Source organism: Schistocerca nitens, chromosome 1, assembly GCF_023898315.1.
Source record: "Schistocerca nitens isolate TAMUIC-IGC-003100 chromosome 1, iqSchNite1.1, whole genome shotgun sequence".
Classification (NCBI taxonomy): Eukaryota; Metazoa; Arthropoda; class Insecta; order Orthoptera; family Acrididae; genus Schistocerca; species Schistocerca nitens.
The window spans coordinates 1,219,393,260-1,219,415,952 of NC_064614.1; the positions used below are offsets into that span (position 1 = coordinate 1,219,393,260).

The following is a 22,693-nucleotide window of genomic DNA, read 5'->3' on the forward strand; positions in this document are numbered from 1 at the left end:
TAGATTTCACATCTTAGATTCATGCAACATAAAGGTTTCTCTTGTTATTGTGATAACCAGTCTGCAGACTGATCTTATCGGTATTTTAATGTTCCTGGTTACACTCACCTACCACCAATTGTTCTTCGTTAATGTATGGACTGTAGAGAATGTTAGTACTTTGTGTGTATTGCTTGGGTCAGGTAATTAAAGTAATGAAAGCTGTAGATATTTGATCACTTGACAAATCTATTGGATGCCTATTACAACAAAAAATACTATTGAAGTCAGTATCATGATTATTTTTGTAGACATTTTCAGTGACTCAGTTAACTTTGGAAAATGTTACAATAATTGAAATCAGTTTTCTTATTGTACATCACTTTCTAAGTAACAGCATAAATGAGAAACCCACGCAGATGCCAGATTATGTATATCCAGGGTTTGAAGCAAGGGAAGGAACTGGGTGTTTCAGTAATAATTTTTGAGGCTGGAGGGAAAATTAAACAAAAGCATTTACTGAATGTTTGCGAGAGAGGACAATTCCATAAAACTGGAAAAATGCTGTAGTTAGCCTCCTCCATAGAAAAGGGGACAGTCTATAGACATGTCACCTCCTACCTAGTAGTAGTAGTAGTAGTAGTAGTAGTAGTAGTAGCTTTATTCATCCATAGATCTCTTTTTACAAGGATATAGGACATGTAAAAGTATTTACAAGTGTAGATCAATTTAAAATAAGCTAATTCATATACATATATATTTGCAGACTTCTAGGTAGACATAATCATTAGATTTACTCCTGGTATGTAATACTTCTTGTACAAATAACTTGTTAAATAATGTAATGCCACACTGTTCACCATCAGTCACTGCACACACTATACACACATTGTTTCATAACACTTCACTCACGACACACACACACACACACACACACACACACACACACACTGGTGATGTATGGGCCATTATCTGTACCGCAACTTCCCATTTGCTATCCTGAAAAACTGAGCCAGCATCCCTTCATAATGAGTGACATGTTGATTTCCGAAAGAGGAAGAGGTGTTAGTATTGTGCTGTGCATAGCTGGGGGGTAACTATTTCTAGAAAGTAAAAAAGAAGGGGAAAAAAAACAAAGTGAAGGTGCTATGTGGACCCGTAATCTACAAGATACTCACTACAGTTATCATCAACCACATGGAACTGACTATTAGGGTTTCATCAGAGAAAGGAAAATGCTAGCCTTAGAAGTGGATATAGGAAGATGAACTGTTTGCAAGTAGAGAACAGTGCAGTTAACGTAAATTACCGTTTTATCTGATATACATGAAGTTTTGAGAAAGCTTTCGACCCAGTTTAACAAAATCTATGCTGACAGCTCTTGAGAAATGAGGCAGTGACTGAAAATACATTAGTATATTGAATAATATGTCTGTCAGTGTTACACTTCAACAATGGAAAATCCAGTCACCACTCCCATGATGCACTGGTGCTGCTGTTCGCAGTGTGGTCTCAGCTCCCTGAGACTGCAGATGTGTGTGCAAGTTGCATTTGTGTGTGTGTGTGTGTGTGTGTGTGTGTGTGTGTGTGTGTGTGTGTGTCTACTGCTGACAAAGGCCTTAATGGCCGAAAGCTTTAATTGTGTGAAGCTTTTCATTGTGCCTATCGTGACTCAGTATCTCTGCTATATGGTATCTCTGCTATATGGTGAGTAGCAACTTTCCTTCTCTGGTAGTGTTACACTTCCATTATACTTCTAGCAACTCAGTAGCCTACACTTCCATGCCTGGGAACCAGCAACTTAAGGGCACAGGCTTACCATATGCTACCTGCTGTAAGAAAGCCAGTCAGCACCTATCTGGTGGCCAGGCTGGGCAGTAGTTGTAAGTACTACTGTGTGTGAAGTTTATTGTCATCATCGTCGTCATTGTAGATAATAACCTTAGTGCTGCACTTATTTCTGTATTTTGGTTTTGATCTTGTCTTGTGCATCCTGCTTCATGTCAGAGAAACCTTATTTCTGCACTCTGTGAATTGTTATTGTGTCTTCTATTGTTGTTATTCAGATTTTGTTCATTATGACTTGGAGTGACAGTGTTTTGTAAAATTTCAGATGTGTCTCTTTCCTTTCTTTCCTTTGTAAGATTTTTTTCTAGTTGTACCATTCATTAAGTTAAAATTTCTCTTATCTTACATTGAAAATCAATTTCAGCTTCATGTGATGTATTTCTTTACAAGTATTTGAAATTTGCTACCTTTCTACTATGTTTCCATTTCTTACAGTTTTGGATCTAATTTTATTTTCCCATAAAATGCTATCACCCTTGTTTTGATGTAAGTTGTCTGCAAGTTGTATGAAGCACAGAGTCTTTGCAGTTGATTTGTTACTCATTGTACGTTATTCTCATTGTTAGCAATAATTACCTGGTTGCCTGCAAGTAGCATTATCAGTGTGCGGTCTACATTTTTAAGATTAAATAGTAGTTCATCTATCCGTTCCAGAAAACTTTCATAAATTTTAAAGGGCACAGAGGGTAAACTGCAGCCTTATTTGTAAACCAAGGATGATATTTCTCTATTTTAATTAATTTTGCATGCACTTCTTTTTATGATTTCTATTTAATGTTGAGTGAAGCTCTGGTTGTCAAGTATACGGAAGAGCATGTCTCTTTTTAACACAATCGAAAGCTTGAAATGAAATCGGTGATAATTACATGTGTTTCCTTATTGTTCTGCCCATGTTTTCCAGTAAGTCCCTTCAAGCTCCATATTTTATCAATACAGCTCCATCCCCCACATGATTTATGATATCTCAGACAAGTTCAGCAATTTTGCTGATTCACCTTCTAATGATTTTTTGTATACCTTGTAGACTGTTTTTGTAGAGGGTACACCTTGAGCAAAACTCAATTTTTCTTTTTCTTTTTATTACCTCAAGGCAGACCCTCTCCAAAAACAAATCTATTTGTAAGCAGACAGAGACAGAAGAGCTTCAACCTCAAGATGATTATTTCAGTGCCTTGCCAGGCATTTCCAAGCAAATTCTACAACGAATTCCAGACACCACAGCAAAATTACATCAAAATATTTTAAATATAAAATTCACTGCATTAAATTACATAAAATCAAGGAAACCCGTGGAGTGGTAACAAGAAGATAAGATAACTCGAAACCCAGTGATGATGCTGAACTTCTGTGAAACGTGTGGGGAAGAAAAATAAAAATAAAAATGGTGTTTTGCTCAAGGTGGACCCTCTCCAAAAACAAATGTATTTTTTAAGCAAACATCGACAAAGATCTTCAACTTCAAGATGACTTGCAGTCTGTATTCAGTAAGCGTATTCATCAGCAGTTTGACTAGTCTCCTTTCTTGCGTGTAGGGAGGGCCTGTTCCTTTGCAGTGAAATATATCTGTTTGCCCAACACATTTTTAAATGTTATAACTCTTTTTAGTATTTTATCTGATAGCATTTCAGTAATTTAGCATTATGTTGTGTATGCCAGTAAGTTTTTTGTGTATTTTTTATCTGTTTTAAAGCTTGTACTACATTTTACTGCTCTGTTATCCACTACAGCAGTTTCTTCCGTACTTGCAACATACTTCTTCCTTTATAATTGTCCACAGGTCTTTGTAGTACCACTGTTGTTCTTGTATTATCTGGATTGTTGTTGTTGTTTCTTTTACGTGTCTCGAAAGAAGTTTCAATATCTTACAAGCTGATGCTGCAACCCTGTATGTTTGTTTTAATATTAGAGATGTTTACATCGCAGCTTTCCTGTTGATGTTTTCTAATTATTTGATTACTCTCATTTAACAGTCCTCTATATAATACTTTGCTCTCAGGTGGTAGCATGTTTCTGAAGGCCTCGATCTTTCTTTCTACTGCTTTTTATTTCATAATGTTACTTTCAGGCTTTTTTTTTTTTTTTTTAAGGGTCCAAGGGCTTCTCCAGCTGCTGTTAAATTGTGTTTAGGTATTGTTCCATTCTTCTTTAATGTCATTAACTGACTTCATCTGAACTTTCTGTTTTTGTTATTCGTTTCTGATGTACTTTGTTTATTGATTATCCTTACAGAAGATATTTTTTCCACTGTCAAATTGAATTTCAGTTTATATCTAAAAACAAAGATGATGTGACTTACCGAACGAAAGCGCTGGCAAGTCGATAGACACACAAACAAACACAAACACACACACAAAATTCAAGCTTTCGCAACAAACTGTTGCCTCATCAGGAAAGAGGGAAGGAGAGGGAAAGACGAAAGGATGTGGGTTTTAGGGAGAGGGTAAGGAGTCATTCCAATCCCGGGAGCGGAAAGACTTACTTTAGGGGGAAAAAAGGACAGGTATACACTCGCGCACACACACACATATCCATCCACACATATACAGACACTTTCTCTTTCTGAATTTCAGTTTATGTTCATTTGTTTTTTGGAACTATTTAAGTAGTAATTCATATCTGAAATCATGAATTAGTGATCACAGTACATTTCATCTCTGAGCCCTTGCATCTGTGAACAGTTCTGCAGTTTTCTCATTGACTATCCACATCACTTTATGATCTGTTATTCCTTAAATTACGAGTTTATAATTACCAGTTTATTGGAAGCTACAGAAAGCTACAGAATTATACGAAACTCTTTAATTTCTATTTAGTGTAGCTTCTACATTGTTTCCTATTAGCTTACCTAATCGTTCATTTCCAGTTCTGCCATTAACGTCTGCTGCTGTGATTATGCAATCGTAACTAGCTTGAAACTAATCTGAGTTGTAAATCTTTATAATATTTGTCTGTTTTGTCCTTGTAACTTTCTTCTAGTGCAAATGCAGCTATTATCAAAAGGCTTCTTCTGGTGACTTTGAATCTTGCAGCAACAGTCTCTCATTTGTCCAGTTATAAGATGAAATTCTGTCTCCATTTGTTGCTCATTAATATTATCGACTCAGCTGTTATTCTACTTTCTTGTTTAACTCCTCAGTGTATCATAGTGTAGTTATTATCTACTGTTTTCATTCCCTGGAGTTTTCTCCTTGGCGTGAGTGCTTGGCAGAAGTTTCACAGAATCACTTTCAGACTGTTCCTGGAACAGTCTGAATTAAAAGACCGGGTGTGGCAGTGAAATGGCAGCCATGTAGTGCTGGAATGGGAACAGGGAGGGAGCTGGATGGGTGAGGACAGTGACTAACGAAGGTTGAGGTCAGGAAGGTTACGGGAGCGTAGGATGTATTACAGGGAAAGTTCCCACCTGTGCAATTCAGAAAAGCTGGTGTTGGTAGGAAGGATCCATATGGCACAGGCTGTGAAGCAGTCATTGAGATGAGAGGTATCATGTTTGGCAGCATGTTCAGCTACAGGGTGGTCCACTTGTTTTTTGGCCACAGTCTGTCAGTGGCCGTTCATACAGACAGACAGCTTGTTGGTTGTCATGCCTCCATAGAATGCAGCACAGTGGTTGCAGCTTAGCTTGTAGATCACATGACTGGTTTCACGAGTAGCCCTGCCTTTGATGTGATAGGTAATGTTAGTGACCGTGCTGGAGTAGATGGTGGTGAGAGATGTATGGGACAGGTCTTGCATCTAGGTCTATTACAGGGGTATGAGCCATGAGGTAAGGGACTGGGAGGTTGTGTAAGGATGGATGAGTTTATTGTGCAGGTTCAGTGGATGGCGGAATACCATGGTAGGAGGGGTGGGAAGGATAGTGGGTAGGACATTTCTCATTTCAGGGCACGACAAGAGGTAATTGAAGCCCTGGCTGAGAATGTAATTCGGTTGCTCCAGTCCCAGATGGTACTGAGTTATGAGGGGAATGCTCCTCTGCGGCCGGACTGTGGGACTTTGGGGAGGTGGTGGGAGCCTGGAAAGATAAGGCATGGGAGATTTGTATTTGTACAAGGATGGGAGGATAATTACGGTCAGTGAAGGCTTCCATCAGACCCTTTGCTCATCACTGCAGATGCGACGACCACAGGTGGCTAGGCTGTACAGAAGGGACTTGTTGGTATGAAATGGGTGGCAGCTGTCGAAGTGGAGGTATTGCTGGTGGTTAGTAGGTTTGATATGGACGTAAGTACTGATGTAGCCATCTCTGAGGCGGAGGTCAACATCTAGGAAGGTGGCTTGTTGGGTTGAGTAGGACCAGGTGAAGCAAATGGGGGAGAAGTTGTGGAGATTCTGGAGGAATGTGAATAAGGTGTCCTCACCTTCAATCCAGATAGCAAAGATGTCGTCAATGAATCTGAACCAGGTGAGGGGTTTAGGATTCTGTGTTTTTAGGAAGGTTTCCTCTAGATGGCCCATGAATAGGTTAGCATAGGATGGTGCCATGCGGGTGCCCATAGCCGTACCATGGATTTGTTTGTAGGTAATGCCTTCAAAGGAGAAGTAATTGTGGGTGAAGATATAGTTGGTCATGGAGATTAGGAAGGAGGTTGTTGGTTTGGAATCCATAGGGCAGGCTGTTCCAGCTCGTGGGCTCCGTTGTGAGCCGCGGAGCGCTCCCTGCTCCAGGGAGCCGCGTCGCTCGCTGTGACCAGTCAAGTGGGCCGGCACGTGGCACATCTGGCTGAGGCAGGCGGCAAGGCAAGGGTTTTGAAGTGCCAGCTGCGTCTTACAAGATCGACAACCTCACACTCTTAGCTGCTAAGACGTGGTGACGTGCTACACCAGGAAATATGATCTTCAGGAAATAAATAAGAAACAAATGTTTTACAAGAAATTGCATACTAAATTTATAGGGCCTCTGTAGTTTGAAATTTTCTTTTCATTGCAAGATCGGAAATATGAGGCGTCAAAGTGTTCGCAGCGTTAATGTGGAGGATGGCCTTCATTGTTGCATCCTGAAGAAGCGATCGTTCCTTACTTTATAACTGTTTTCATTGCTCAGAAAAGCTGCTCACATCAAAACGTAGATCCAAACATGCACATGATCTGAGCGGCATTGTTGTGAAGTTTGGGAAATGTTTTTTCTGTAATGAACACTACCATCGTGACAAATACAACGTGTTGTAGTACCTCTCGTTCAACAAAGTTGATTTTTGCAAATCAATAATCTCCAATTGAAGTGACGATGACAAGTCATCGGTGGAAACTGAAAAAGGAGTGCTGAACACCTTAAGTTCCATTTCCAAACTAGTGAGGTCTCGGAATCGTGTTTCAAACTACGTGATGAGCTGCTTTAAGTTTGCTTGGTAATCGCAGAAAGAAGTACCTTCAGGTGGCTTTAAAGAAGAAAGATGGTTGAAGAACGTTAAATGTCCATTACTCATCTGTCTCTCAAATACACGTAACTTTTCCATGAACACTTTGATCTGGTCGTGCATGTCAACAATTAGCTGCCCTTTGCCCTGCAATGACAGATTTAAATTATTCAGATGCATAGTTATGTCAGCTAGGAACGCCAGGTCTGATATCCATTTTATATCTTTCAGACAACGCATTTCTTCCCCTTTCATTTTGAAATGGGTATTTCCTCACTAATGGCAAAGAAAACATCAAGAACTTTTCCCCGACTCAGCCAACGAACTGTACTGTGGTAAGATATATCCCCATACTCCGCTTCCACATCTTTCAGGAATCCTTTGACGACGCACAAAATTCACACACTTCATGACATCTTTCATTACGCCACCTAGCTCTACTGTTTCAGCACACAGTGCCTCTTGGTGCATTACAGAACACGAACTATGTTGCACGTTTTGATACCCTCCGTATTACGAATCCGCTTTTAAACATACGTCTACTGGTATGTCGTTCTTAAGCCTGGCTACCAGTTCTCTGCGTGCAACGCCTTCTACCTGACTGTATTTAATTCTGTATATTGTACCTCTTCGCAGAATTAAATACTTTATGAAATACAAAACACTGCGGTCGACCATCCCTCTCAATGAATAGAAAGGTATCCTCCAATAGAGGTACAGAGCTCCCGCGGCTAGTCATAGCTGTCATTGAGCACGGATCATTACGGCTGCATGCGGCCAGGGGACAGTGAGTTCGCTTTCCCCCTCCACGCGGGCTCCGAGCTGCCGCAGTGTGCGCTCCAGAGCGCTCCGGCTCCCTGGAGCTTGGTTGGAACAGCCTGCCATAGGGCGTCTGGAAAGGTAGTGTTCGATAGCAGTAAGGCCATGGGCATTAGGAATGTTAGTGTACAGGGAGGTGGCATCAATAGTGACGTGCAAGGCACCATTTGGTAAAGGGAGAGGAACTGTGGAGAGTCGGTCTAGGAAATGGTTGGTATCTTTTATATGGGAGGATAGGTTCCGGGTAATAGTTTGAAGGTGTTGGTCTGTGAGAGCAGAGATTCCCTCAGTGGGGGCACAGAAACTGGCCACAATGGGGTGTCCTGGGTGGTTGGGTTTATGGACTTTAGGAAGCATGTAGAAGATGGGAATGCAGGAGCGGTAGGGGTAAGTAGAGAGATGGACTCTGGGGAGAGGTTCTGGGATGGGCCTAAGAATTTGAGTACTGACTGGAATGGGATCACTGTGGCATGGTTTGTAGGTGGAAGTATCTGACAGCTGACGGAGTTCTTCTGCCACATAATTCTTGCGGTTCAAAACTGCAGTGGTGGAGCCTTTGTCTGCAAGTAGGATTATAAGATTGGGATCAGTTTTTAGATGGTGGACTGCGGTTCTTTCTGCGGATGTAAGGTTAGTATGCATGTTGAGGGATTTGGGGAATGATGGTGAGGCAAGGTTCGAGGATAAGAAATTCTGGAAAGTTAATAGAGGGTCGTTTGGAGGCAGTGGGGGTGGATCACGGTTGGATGGAGGAGTGAACTGAGTTAGGCAAGGTTCAATGTTGGTCTTTGGTTGAGTCTGATTGGTCGGGTTGGTGGCGAAAAAGTGTTTCTACTGTAGGGACCGGAAGAAGGAGAGAATGTCTTTAACTAGTCCTGCATGGTTGAATTTGGGAGTGGGGCAAAAGGTGAGGCCTTTGGAAAAGACTGATATTTCTGTGGGACTAAGGCTTCTGGAGGAAAGGTTCATGACTGTGTTGCGGGTCTGTTTATGATTTGAGTTCTGTGTGGTGGTGGGAGGGAGTTTCGGAGGGTGGGGTAAGTGTAGTAGGTCTGCGAGACAAGGTTTGTTAGCTATGAGAGGGCGTGGGGGAGGTTTGGAGGTGGTTGTAGAAGTGGTGGTCAGTGGTACTCCGAGGCGGGAGTAGGAAGTGAGCAGGATGGAGACCTTTTGAGGTGGTGTTGTGCATGTTGCTCAAGTTCCTGCAGGGCAAGAGTTTCAATCTGTGTGATAGGTTCCAGGAATCTGGGATTACATAGCAGGAGAATTTTGCGGATGGAGAGAAGGTACTGCAAGGAGGATTTGGCTTGGTTGATATGGTTTTGCTGGATTATGTTGGTGAGGGCTAAGGATTGGCGGAATCTGAACAGGTGGAGGTCATTGTGGAAAGGGGGGGGGGGGTGGCAACCAGTGATGGGTAATTTGATGGTAAGGCCATTAGGGGGGATTTCATGAGGCAAGCAACAATGCGGGAACAGAATGTGGGCCAGGGATAAGGGAACTTTTCAGTATTGACGCAGATGGAAGGGGCAAGGATCCATGGTGGTGCAAAAATGCGAAAAAAATATGTAAGAAAGTAGAATTATGTCCGAAAAATTACGCAAAAATACACCCAAATAGTGTGTAAAGTACGAAATGGATGCACAGGGGGAAAAAAAAGAGATGAAATCTGAGGAAGACGACGATAGAGGAAGGTGAAAATGCACTAAAATTGGTGAGAGTCACAAAGGTCAAAGTAGAGAATAACTGATCATTAATAAATATCAGTATATTAATGTGCGTAGCAGGTTTGAGGGCGGATAAGCATAGAGAAGGGGGACGGCAGATGTGACTGGATGAGGCGGATGTAGTGGGTGCGAACAGGGATAAAACGGAGAAAGTGTGGGGGTTGGGTAGGGGTTCGTAGTTAGAAATGTAAGATCGTGTGGCACCGGAAAAGTGCAAGAGATAACACGCAAAAATACGGGAACCGACACAGGGAGCGTGATCAGTTTGGAGGTATAGGCTTAATTATATTGTAGGGAGTAAAGTGGGATGCTATACCAACGATCAGCGTGTTCTTGATGCCGTCTGTTGCACGCGGCCAAGTCTGTTGATAGAGTGTGGCTCATAAGTAGTTCGTGCAGTGCGGTTCGTAAGGCGACAACAGAAACACAGGAAAGAAAAGAAAGAAGGATGGACATTGAGTATAGTGACACAAATGAAAGTAGTTACAAAGCAAAACAGCACAGGGTTTGGATAGAAGAAAAGCCGTTAGGCAAAAATCAAACAATGGAAAATCCAGGATGGAATGTAACAATAGGAGAGAAGGAAAGTTGCTACTCACCATTGAACTGTGAATTTACTTTCAAAATCTTTTCGTAAGCAATTTACTTTATTCACTAGCAATTCATCAAGAACATTAACGCATTTAATCACACTATGTGAGTGTGGAAGTAGTTGCCTGTGGGTAACTGATGAAAACAAATTAAGTTTTTTTTTTCAATAAATGGAAATTTATTCCTAAAAGCCCCCCCCCCCCCCTTTTTTTTTTTTTTTTTTTTTTTTTTTTTGAAACATTTAAAATTATAATCAGAAAGCACCCTGTAAATATCAAGTTACAATTTATTCAGAGGCAAAAATAACAAAAATTTCTTTTTTTTTTTGACAGTATGAGCTTTTGGGCTGAGAACCTTGCCGCCCCTTTTTAACACGGCCGTGGTCATGATCGCTCACAACGACCTCTGAAAGACTACACTGGTCCAAATCTGCAACACACCAGATTACTTTAAACTAAAAATTTTAACAACTTACACAAACACGTAAACTATGCACCCCGTAGGAGGGATGGAGATGGTACAAAACACTCACATTAAAAATTATTTGCCACCGAAAGTGCAACTTTGTTTTTAAAAGAACTCTTACGGTGGAAGGGTGGCAACTTTATATACTAAAATGTCCATTTAAATAAAAATCCATGCAGTCTTACATAAAATGTGCAAACATGCTCTACATTACACATATACCGCCTCTCAAGATGATAGGCAAGATAAAAACTAATTTCAGGAATTCGGCCTTTACACCTTAAGGAATAAATTCGTTAACACCAAATCCAACAAACATGGCAGAGGCAGCTATTAACGTACAGCAGACCGTCAGACAGACAGACAGACAGACAGACACTAACTGCCTAACAAATGCAGACAAGAGACAGATGAGCAAGCTGGGGACGAGATGCAAGACCTGTCCCATACATCCTCCTACCACCACCTACTCCAGTCTGGTCACTAACATTACCTATCACATCAAAGGCAGGGCTACCTGTGAAACCAGTCATGTGATCTACAAGCTAAGCACCACCTACTCCAGTCTGGTCACTAACATTACCTGTCACATCAAAGGCAGGGCTACCTGTGAAACCAGTCATGTGATCTACAAGCTAAGCTACAACCACTGTGCTGCATTCTTTGTAGGCATGACAATCAACAAGCTGTCTGTCCGCATGATTGGCCACTAACAGACTGTGGCCAAAAAACAAGTGGACCACCCTGTAGCTGAACACACTGCCGAACATGATATCCCTCATCTCAATGACTGCTTCACAGCCCGTGCCATATGGATCCTTCCTACCAACACCAGCTTTTCTGAATTGCACAGGTGGGAACTTTCCCTGCAATACATCCTACGCTCCCGTAACCCTCCTGGCCTCAACCTTCGTTAGTCACTGTCCTCACCCATCCACCCCTCTCTCTGTCCCCATTCCAGCACTACACAGCCATCATTTCACTGCCACACCCAGTCTTTTAATTTCTTTTATGTTTGTCTTTATTTTTATTTCTCTCCTTTCCACTACTTACCCCCTCCCCCCTCCGCATCTTCTCTCCTACCCTCCGTCTAAACTGCAACACTTCACTGTCCGCCAGCCTCCCCTTACTATCCCTCCCCCTCCCAGCCCCAGTCTCCTCCTTATCCCCACCCAGTCGCCACTCCCATCATGCACCGGTGCTGCTGCTTGTAGTGTAGTTTCAGCTCTCTGAGACGGCATATGTGTGGTAGTTGCCCTTGTGTGAGTGTGTGTGTGCGTGTGTGTATGTGTGTCTACTGCTGACAGAGGCCTTACTGGCCGAAAGCTATGTTTGTGTGAATCTTTTTACTGTGCCTATCACGGCTCAGCATCTCCACTATATGGTGAGTAGCAACCTTCCTTCTCTTGTATTGTTACATTCCATCCTGGATTTTCCATTGTCATTACAGATATTCGGATTTAGGTTCTGACATGTTCGATATGCCTGTCATCGTTGGCAATGATGTAGTCCAGACAAATAGTGAACATCTGCATAACCTCCTGAAGGGTCGGAACATCAATGCTGTCGATAACCTCCTGAATGGCTGTTTTCAACTCACTAATGGTTTTGGGGTTATTGCTGTACACCTTGTCTTTAATATAGCCCCCACAAAAAGGAGTGACATGTGTTCAAATCCAAAGAATATGGTGGCCAATCAAAGCCCATGTCAGTGGCCTCTGGGTACACAGAGTCAGAATGCAGTCCCCAGAGTTCTCCTCCAGGACTTGGACACTTTCCTGCTTTGATGCGGTCAAGCTCTGTCCCTCATGAACCACATCTTGTTGAAATCAGGATCACTTTGTATAGTGGGGATAAAATTATCTTCCAAAACCTTCACATACTGTTCTGTAGTGACTGTACCATCAAAGAGTATCAGTCCCATTATTCTGTGACTGAACGTTGCACACAATACAGTCACCCTTTGAGGGTGAAGAGACTTCTCGATCGTGAAATGTGGATTCTCAGTCCCCCAAATGCACCAATTTTACTAATTGAGAAACTCATCCAAATGAAAATGGGCTTCATCCCTAAACCAAACCATATTCATATCAAAGTTCTGCTCATCAATTCTGTGGACAATAGTGTTGGCAAAACACAACCACTGTCCCATGGCCCTGGGGCATAATGGCCAATGGGAAGAGATGCAGGTCTTCAACAACAATTTGTCACAGTGTCTCCTGGTTGATTCCCACATGTTGTGCACCCTGTCTAATTTCCTGGGGCTGGTTTGAAACACAGTGTGTGTCTTCTCAATGTTTTCAGGTGTTTTCACCCTCTTTCAGTGACTTGCATTGCAACACTGTCATCACGAACATTACCCATTCTCTTAAACTTGTGAATCAAATTCTTGACTGTGAGCACACTTGGACCGGTTGTCTTCAGCTTGAACTCGTTCGCAAACTACCTTTGAGCTGTAGTTGGGTTGCTATCGCTCACAAGCACTATACACTCGGGCACACTTTACTGTGACTTTTTCACATGCATATGGCCAACAACAACAAGGTGCGTACGCAAGTGCATACTAATTCCCATCATGCCCCGTGGCCAATCGTGCAGTTTGAACGTCCTAATGCAAACTGTTCAGAAGTTATAACAATTTTATTTCGTATAGTTCAATAATTGTCACCCTGTAGTTAGCTTAGAAGGAAGGGAGACTGTCTCTTCAGAAGGCATCAGGTGAATTTTTATCTGCTTTTTCAAACAAATATATTTCATATTTATTTTTAATGGATTTGGGTATTATGGTATTCAATCTCGCTACAACCAGTGCACTTTGGCCACTTATCCTTGTCTCCATCATGATGATTTTTTGCTTTGTTGCTAAGAGGTTGTTTGTTGCTAAGAGGCCTAGTATGTTATTGCAACTATTTATACTTTGTGTGGAAGCTTGGACTAACTGCTCAAAGTAATTTTCAGAAAAGGCTTTTAATACAGTTTTGGATGATGTTTTATGCCTATCACCACCTTTAAACATTCGTTTTTGCCAACATATCAAGGGTAGATTGAAGTCATCTCCAACTATAATAGTTTGAGTCACGTATCTCTTCGAAATGAGACTCAAATTTTCCTTGAACCCTCGATCATCTGAATCATTAAAAGGAACCAATTATTAATTTATTCCAGTTGTTGAGTATGACCTCCACCCATACTGACTTACAGTAACTATCTGTTTCAATTTCATTGCAAGATGAACTACTTCTAATAGCAACAAACATGCCACCATAAACTGAATTTAATGCATCCTTTCCGAATATGAGTAGGTCCTTCGTAATTACATCAGTACTTGTTTTCATAGTTGCTAGTATATTTATTAACTCATGTCCTTTTCTGTTTAATCACGTAACATTCCATGTGGACATTTTTAGTTTTTCTGGGACCCAAAACTGTTTGCATTTTTATTTGCCATTTGTTGTCATTAGAGATTCAATCTAGTTATCCAAACTTGTAATATTAGGAGTCTTTACCTGTCCCTGTATGAGGGACCAACCTGTAGCAGGAGCGACATTAGCCGTCCCTGAGCTTGGTATCCAAGCCCCTGATCTTGAGGAGTGCGTATAGCATTTCCTCTGCTCCAGATTATTACAGTTATATTGCCAGTATCAGTTGTCTGGGGCTCATCATCTAGGCTGGGCAGGTGAGGTTGACACAAGGGTGAAAGATGCTATATATTCATGTCACCACCCAACCAGTAAAGTCATGCAAATACGAATATGTGCTACCAGTATATAGTACGAGTGTATTTGTACCCAACAGACTTCCGCATCATAGTGAGAAATATAAAATGGAAAAATTAGTCAAGCAAGAAGATTGCATATTATCAAGACTATTCTTGGAATTCCCAGAGGAAATTTACATATAGTTAAATGGGGTACACAGAAAAGGAGTGTATGTTAATGGGATGTACGTGAATCATTGTCAGTTATGGCCTTGAACAGTTTTCATCTAGTTAGTGCAGATAAACTTCAACAATGAGTGGAAGAAATTACTGTAGCAAGTTAGAAAGCAGGCCAGAAACTCAGTTAAAATATAGCTAAAATTATGTCTAATCAGCATACTGAAAAGAAATTAATCATGGGACCAATTGATGACATTTATATTTAGTGCAGTTGAAAACAATAACTGGACAAAAGAAATAATCATGAGAGTATACATGGGTCGACTTTTTGTGGTAAATTAAGTAAGGTTTCCAAAGTCAAGCTCCTGATGTATATGAAATGGGAAGCTTCCAATCAGTGTGTATTGCCAGCCTTGACTTACAGCACTGAGCCATGGCCATTTATAAAGTGTGGATTGCTCAGCAAACCATTGAGTGATGCATGCAGGGAATTGTTAAGAAACACAGGAAAGCAAACAAATGGGTATGAGGACAGACTGGCTTGGAAGATGTAATTATGTATGTAATGACAATGAAATTGAAGTGAGGGAGATGTAACTAGGGAAGCAGATGGTATGCAGACCAAGAAAGTTCTTTTTCATCAAAAGAGACTGAGGGGCTAACTTAATGGAAAGTGGGTACATAATATTAGAAAACATTTGGTAGCAACATGGATGCATATAGCTGAAGATTTCAATGTATTGAGAGTCTGGAGGAGATCTCATCCAAAACTAGATTACAAATGGCTGGTGAAGATGAATGTTCTGGTTACCTTGTTGACACTGTTGCTTGAAAGAGATGCGCGAGACTTTAGTAGACAAAATATACCAATGCTGAATGGGAAACTGCCGGAAAGGCATAAAAAGAAGGAAATTAGGCTCTGCAAATAAGATATAAACAAAGAAAGGAAAAAAGGGATGAAAGTGAAGAAATTAAGGACAAAAATAAAATATTAAAAAAATATAGATTGACATTAATAGAGATATAATGTAGAAGATTAATAGAAAAAATGTAGAAGAAAGATCTTGGGAGAGAATAGAGGAGTAAAAGAAAGATGGGAGCCAGTTTTGCATTGAAGAGTGAGTTATCATAATGAGGAATTTCAGTTATTGGTTTTGGGAAGAGTGATCCAAATGACCTATGCTGTGGGGGCAGTAATTAGATCCCACCTTATGTTGTCCATATTGTACTGTAGTTAGGAACTTTCTAAACCACCATGAGAAAAAATTATTTAAAATCATCATAACATGTTCACAAGATATTAAGTTTGACACAAGGTATGTGGATGATGCATTGTTAATAATAGAGGGGGAATAGAAGTAAGAAGTTGAGGCACTAATTCCTACAGGTAGAAACATCCAAGCTTCTTTGTGCCATGCTCCCACACACAAATTAGTAGCATACTGATACATGTTGCACAGAGTACACAAAATGCCATTGAGCAATGAAATGCATCAAAACGAAGTGGGAGTAATTAAACAAATGGCAGCTGGAAATTATTTTCAACCTGCTCTCACAGACAAAATGTCTAAGAAACAATATAATTAAAAGGAAAGTTGCTACTCGCCATATAGCACAGATGCTGAGTTGCAGATAGGCACAACAAAAAGACACACAAACAAAGCTTTCAACCAGTAAGTTCTTCTTGAAATATATACGACACGCACAGACGCGCGTGCGCCCGCACACACACACACACACACACACACACACACACACACACACACACACACACACAAAACTGACTGCAGTCTCAGGCAACTGATGTCACCCTGCTAGCAGCAGCACCAGTGCCTGATGGGAGAGCCGACTGTGTGAGGGTAAGGATTGGGTGTGATAGTGGAATGAGGGTTGTGTAGTGCTGGAATGGGAACAGGGAAGGGAGTGGATGGGAGAGGTCAATGACTAATGAAGGTTGAGGACAGGAGTGTTACTAGAACATAGGATATATTGCAGGGAAAGTTCCCATCTGCGCAATTTGGAAAAGCTGGTATTGGTGGGAAGGATCCTGGCCTCGAACGTTCATCACTCATTGTCCTCTCCCATCCACCCCCTTCCCTGTTCCTATGCCAGCACTATGCAGCCCTCATTCCAACATTGCACCCATTCTTTTTACTTCTCTCCTTTTCCATCCCCCCTCCCCCTCGCCCCTTCCCCCCCACCTCTCACCTCTCTCCTTCTCTCCGTCTAACTTTCTGACTGCACATAGCTGCCCTACTTTTACTGCATCTCGTACCAACGCGCTCCCGAGCAGCATGTCACTGTCTGCCTCTCTTACCCTACTATCCGTCCCCTTCCCCACCCCAGCAACCTCCTTACCCCCACCCAGTCACCACTCCGATCATGCACTGGTGCCGCTGCTCGCAGTGTGGCCTCAGTTACCTGAGACTGTAGTCATGTGTGTATGAGTTGTGTGTGTGTGTGTGTGTGTGTGTGTGTGTGTGGTATATTTTTGACGAAGGCTTACTGGCTGTAAACTTTATTTGTGCCTATCTGCGATGCAGCATCCGTACCTTATAGTAGCAACTTTCCTTTTCATTATATTGTTACATTCCATCCTGGACTTCTCAAATGTCTAAGAAAGTTAGGAAAGGAATAAGTAAAAACAAAAATAAGAACAGCAATCAGACAGACACCAGGGCAGTATGCCTTCTCTACTTTGATGCCATTTCACAGAAAATTGCTAATGTATTTAGACCATATAATGTAAGAGATGCTTTACCCATCAGCAATTAATTATGTAGTAGACTGTCACACACTATAAATCCAACTGTCACTACAAAATGTGGGTCAGACTGGACGAAGCTTTTGAACTAGGTTTGAAGAACCTGTAAATGTAATTAGGTACAACATCCCCAATGAATCTGTCATAGCTACTCACATTAATGACAGTTTTTGCTTATAATTTTTTTTTCAAACAATGGAAAGTTCAGGCTGAAATAACAATATGAAAAGGACAGGTTGCTATCACCTTGTAGAGGAGGCATTGAGTCGCACACAGCAACAATGAAAAAGACCGCTAAACATTTAAGCTTTCAGACAAAGAAGTCCCTCTTCCAGATCAGAAAACACATTCACATTCACAGAGCTCACACATACACAAGGCTACGGGCGCCGGGGCGCAACTGTGGACTGTGATTGCTTCTGATGTAAGCAGCAATCTGCTGGAGTTGATTGTGGGGTTGAGGAGGTGGCATGGCATGGGGAAGGAGAGAGATAGCAGGGTAGGGGTGGGCGGAGGTATGTTGCCTGTTTCACTCGCAGATAGAGCAAGGGAAAAATGATTGCCTATATGCCTTCTTGTGAGCCCTAATTACTCGTATCTTATCTTCATGGTCCCTTTGCAAAATGTATGTGGGCAGCAGTAGGATTGTTCTGCAGTCAGCTTCAAATGCCGGTTCTCTAAACTTTCTCAGTAGTGTTCTTCAAAATGAATGTCTTCTTCCCTTCAGGCATTCCCACTTGAGCTCCTGAAGCATATCCATAACACTTGCATGCTGATCAAACCTAATGTAACAAATCTAAGAGCTCGCCTCCGAATTGCTTCGATGTCTTCTTTCAATCCAACCTGGTGCGGATCTCAAACACTCGAGCAGTATTCAAGAATAGATCGCACTAGCATTCTAGATGTGATCTCCTTTATAGATGAACCACACGTCCCTAAAATTCTCCCAATAAACTGAGGTTGACCATTCACCTTTCCTATCACAATCTTTGCATACTCATTCCATTTCATATCACTTTGCAACATTACACTCACATATTTATACAACATAACTGTGTCAAGCAGGACATTCATGTGGTCAGATAGCTTGTTGTGCCTACATAGGAACTGGCACAGTGGTTGCAGCTTACTTTATAGGTCACATGGCTGCTGCCACAGGTAGCTCTGCCTTTAATGGATGTATGGGCCATGAGGTTAGGGGTTGGGAGCAGGGATGGAAAAGGATATTGTGTAGGTTGGGTGATTGGCAGAATACCACTGTGAGAGGGGTGAGGAGGATACTGGAGAGGATATTCCTCATTTCAGGCCATGGCAAGAGGTAGTTGAAACCATGGCAGAGAGTGTGGTTCAGTTTCGCCAGTCCAGGGTGCTATTGAGTCACAAGAGAAGTGCTCCTTTGCGGGCAGACAATAGGTAAGTGAGATGTGATAAGAGACTGGAGTGACAAGGTACAGGAGATATATTTCTGGACAAGGTTGGGAGGGTAATTCCGATCTGTGAAGGACTCCCTGAGGCCCTTGGCAGATTTGGACAGAGACTGCTCATCACTAAATACACATTGACCACATGTGGCTTGGTTATGTGGAAGGAACTTCTTTATATGGAATGGGTGGCAGCTGTTGAAGTGGAGGGATTGTTGGTGGTGGTAGATTTGATGTGGACAGAGGTACTGATACAGCCAGGTTGAGGTGGAGGTAGCATTGAGGAAGGTGGCTTGTTGGGTTGTGATTTATGTTTCGGAGAGAAGAGGTGTTTCTTTGTTTGAAAGCTTAAATGTTTAGCATTGTGCTTCGCTGCAGCTCAACACCTCCTTTAATTATGTTTATGTATTATTAATGAATATCTTCTTCCTGCTTTCCTAGGGAAGTCATCTTTTGTGCTCTTTTAGTGTTGAAACATAGTATTTAATCATCTCAGAATTTAATCATCTACATTTTATGCTTGGTATACTTTTGAGTTAAAGGTTGGTTTATGAGAAATCGGAATAAAACTGGAAAAACTCCAATTAATAATAGACGAGGTTTGGTTGAGTGTTTAAAACAATTTTCAAACTCCACCAATTTTTCGAAGGCAGAACTCTGATGATACCAGCATTAGAAATCTAGATAATGAAATTGTGTAAGAAACAGTGAAGAAAAGAGCTATTCGAGAACACTATGCTAAGAACTGAACTCAATTCCAAGAACAAAATTATGACTATAGGATCACTGTCAGTTCCTGTTATTGAATGCAGGTTTGATATGCTAGGCTGCACCCAACAAGATACTTGATCTGCAGTTTATAAGACTTCTAAATTGATTACTGTGTATCATGTAGTTCATTCACCCCAGAGCTGACAATGACAGACTGTACTTAATGTGAGAAGGCTGAGACAAATAGAGGCAGTACATTGTAATGCCACTGTTGGTATGTGACACAGGTTAAGAATGATCAACTAATGTGTCAAATATGCAGGCTGGGAGGGCACATTGAAACAGAGGAATTATTGGCCAAGCTAAAAAAGTTGCAAGAAAGTTCTCACAGAATTCAGAAGCTGGTGATACTGACTCACTTTTGCAAGGTAACATCAAAGTGGAAACTCAGAATAAGCTAAAACAAACCTGAAGATAGGGATCTCTGCAGGGTCAGTACCCAAACTGCCTAGATAACTTAAATATTGAAACAGACTACACAACCTTTGGCTTGACACACAAATAATGAGAGTCAACCCAGGAGCTGTAATAGAACCTGCCCAAGATCAGGCCTTGATGATAGGGAATTTTGCTATAATTACAGTGGAAACCACTTAAGGTGATACTTGGTGACTTTTTGAAACACACTTTGGGACTATGGACCATATAACATCAGGCTGTCTAATATTAGTGAAAAATGAATACCTGAATGTACACAATATTGTGTGCTCATGTAGAGCCCTAGGAGCACAAGATCTCTCCACAAGTGATGTGACCACACACCTATAGCATCACAACAGCTGAATGCAAGAGTACCCTTTACAACCAACAAATACATATCGACTGATCAGCGCAGCATTGTTTTACACCAGCCAGATGAAAGATCATGTCTCTTTATTGCATTAACGATAAGGTGGCTAAGGACAACGTGAAATATGAGGCTTCAAGCACCGAGCTCAGGCAAATATTGGATTTCAAAGCTGATGTCATCTCCATTGTCATTGATGCCCTGGGATCAGTACTACACAACCTGAAGAGTGTTCTGTCTAGAAACCCAGGATGTAGTAAACATAGTGAAATACAAAACATACAGCACGGTTAAAATAACTGTGACAGATTGCAGCGATGAGGGGCATTGGTACCAGACTGCAGCCAGGCACGCCGGAGTAGGCTGTTTCGTGCATCTGCAAAACAGGCCACCAGTGAGCTTGTGACACTTGAGAAAGAACTACGATTGGCTGTCGGGTGGCTCCTACCACTCGATTCACTCAAACGCGAATAACAAAGTTATTTTAGTCAAAGTATAATACTGTTGTTCAGAACCACACATATCTAGTGTAAAGCCTTGTAAAACCACTGTACCCAGGCCTACTTTTGAGGAAGCTGTAGGTATCATGTAGACTTCACCGTATCCAACATTATAATCACTGTTATGGAAAATAAAGATACTAATGATATTAATAGTGTTTCCATTGATTGTTTCAGGTTGTGCCCCATATTTCAAGTTTCAAATGTTACTGGAGAGAACCTGGAACTATTGAAAATGTTTCTGAACTTACTTACAACTCGCGTTTCTAGCTGTGATGATGAACCAGCAGAGTTCCAGATAGATGACACCTACTCTGTACCTGTAAGTGTAATGTATACAATCTGAATATACTGCAGAGCCATATTTTGTGTGAAATGCATTAATGAATTTAACCCCTCTGACAGGGTGTTGGCACAGTTGTGTCTGGTACAACATTAAAAGGAGTGATCAGATTGAATGATACCTTAATGCTTGGGCCAGATCCGTTGGGTCATTTCATGCCCATAGCTGTTAAAAGTATTCATCGGAAGAGAATGGTTGTCCGTGAAGTTCATGGTGGACAGACAGCTTCATTTGCTCTGAAAAAGGTCAGTTTGCTTCCAGTACATGTACTGTGAGTATAATATTAATGCTCTGAATGCATTTACAACCTGTCATTGTTGATGACGTAATATTTCATAAGAATTGACTTTGTGCTTAATTTTTGAGAAAGATCTTGATTCCTATGATACAGTACCATATATAAACAAAATTCAACATTATGTTGTTAGAAGTGTAATGCAGTATGCTTGGGGTCACTTACAGAGCTGCGCCTATCACAGATACTCCTGGCAGATACTTTCCTTCTGTTTGTGTCCAGAGGGACCACTGTGTTCCTGTCTCTAATGAGCTAGGTGCCTGCTGGATGTTCAAAACTAATTTCCATCTTTTCTTTGATTGTTCCAAAAATTTCCACATTATGTTTTTAATCTAAATTTTTAATAATATGAATATTAGTGTAACTGTATGATTTTGATTGTGTGTCTGTTACTCCTTAAGATCTGTGGTTATTATGGAGGTTCATCTGTCAGCTGAAGTACTGGGGTGATGAGATTTTTGATGATCGTATGTGTTTACAGGGAGAACAGGCAACTTGCTTATAGAGGTATTTGTGTATATCACAATCAAATGTACTTCGCTCTGCAGTAGCTACTTAAGCCTATAGTATGCCTTGTAGGTGATGCCTCATGTCCATGTAAGATTAACCGTCCATTGGTGTATCCATTGGTAAATTTTTAACTTTATGCCTACAGGTCCGTTCTCACTAAAAGTGAAGGTTATGGTATGATGATGATGATGATGATGATGATACTTAGAACACACTGTATTTCATGATACCTGCTTCCAGTTCTCTCTTCAAAAATAATCATCCAATTTTTCTCTTTCTGTTTTTCATTCATTTTTTTCCTGATGAAGGTTCTCATTTCCGGAGAGTCAAGACATAGGTAAAGTAATTGACTTTTGTTCTGCATACTGTAATAAGAGATCAATGTATTTCACTGTCTTGGTGTGCATGAAACAGTGGTTCAGTCACCTTGTCTTTGTTCTCTTCCTCTACCAAACACACTTTGCTCACTATATCTGTCATTTAGTTGCTCAAATCCCATTTCATAGACATCAGTATTTAACCACTCACAGATGTTTTCATCACTACATTCTCACAACCAGAAATTTGTTTCACAAGATTGATCAGACAAGCAGCGGTATGACATTCCAATTGCTATAACCTTCAAAACCACTTTCAGTG

General features: G+C 41.2%; 1 protein-coding gene across 1 annotated transcript in view; it reads left to right on the top strand.

Annotated features, from left to right (window-relative positions):
• Window positions 1–22,693, top strand: part of LOC126201425 (GTP-binding protein 1) — a 136,507-nt gene that overhangs the window by 77,336 nt on the left and 36,478 nt on the right. Inside the window, exons 8-9 of the mRNA XM_049936785.1 lie at window positions 21,084–21,228; window positions 21,312–21,494. Of these exons, the coding sequence (XP_049792742.1) occupies window positions 21,084–21,228; window positions 21,312–21,494 (328 nt within the window). The remainder of the gene's footprint in view (window positions 1–21,083; window positions 21,229–21,311; window positions 21,495–22,693) is intronic.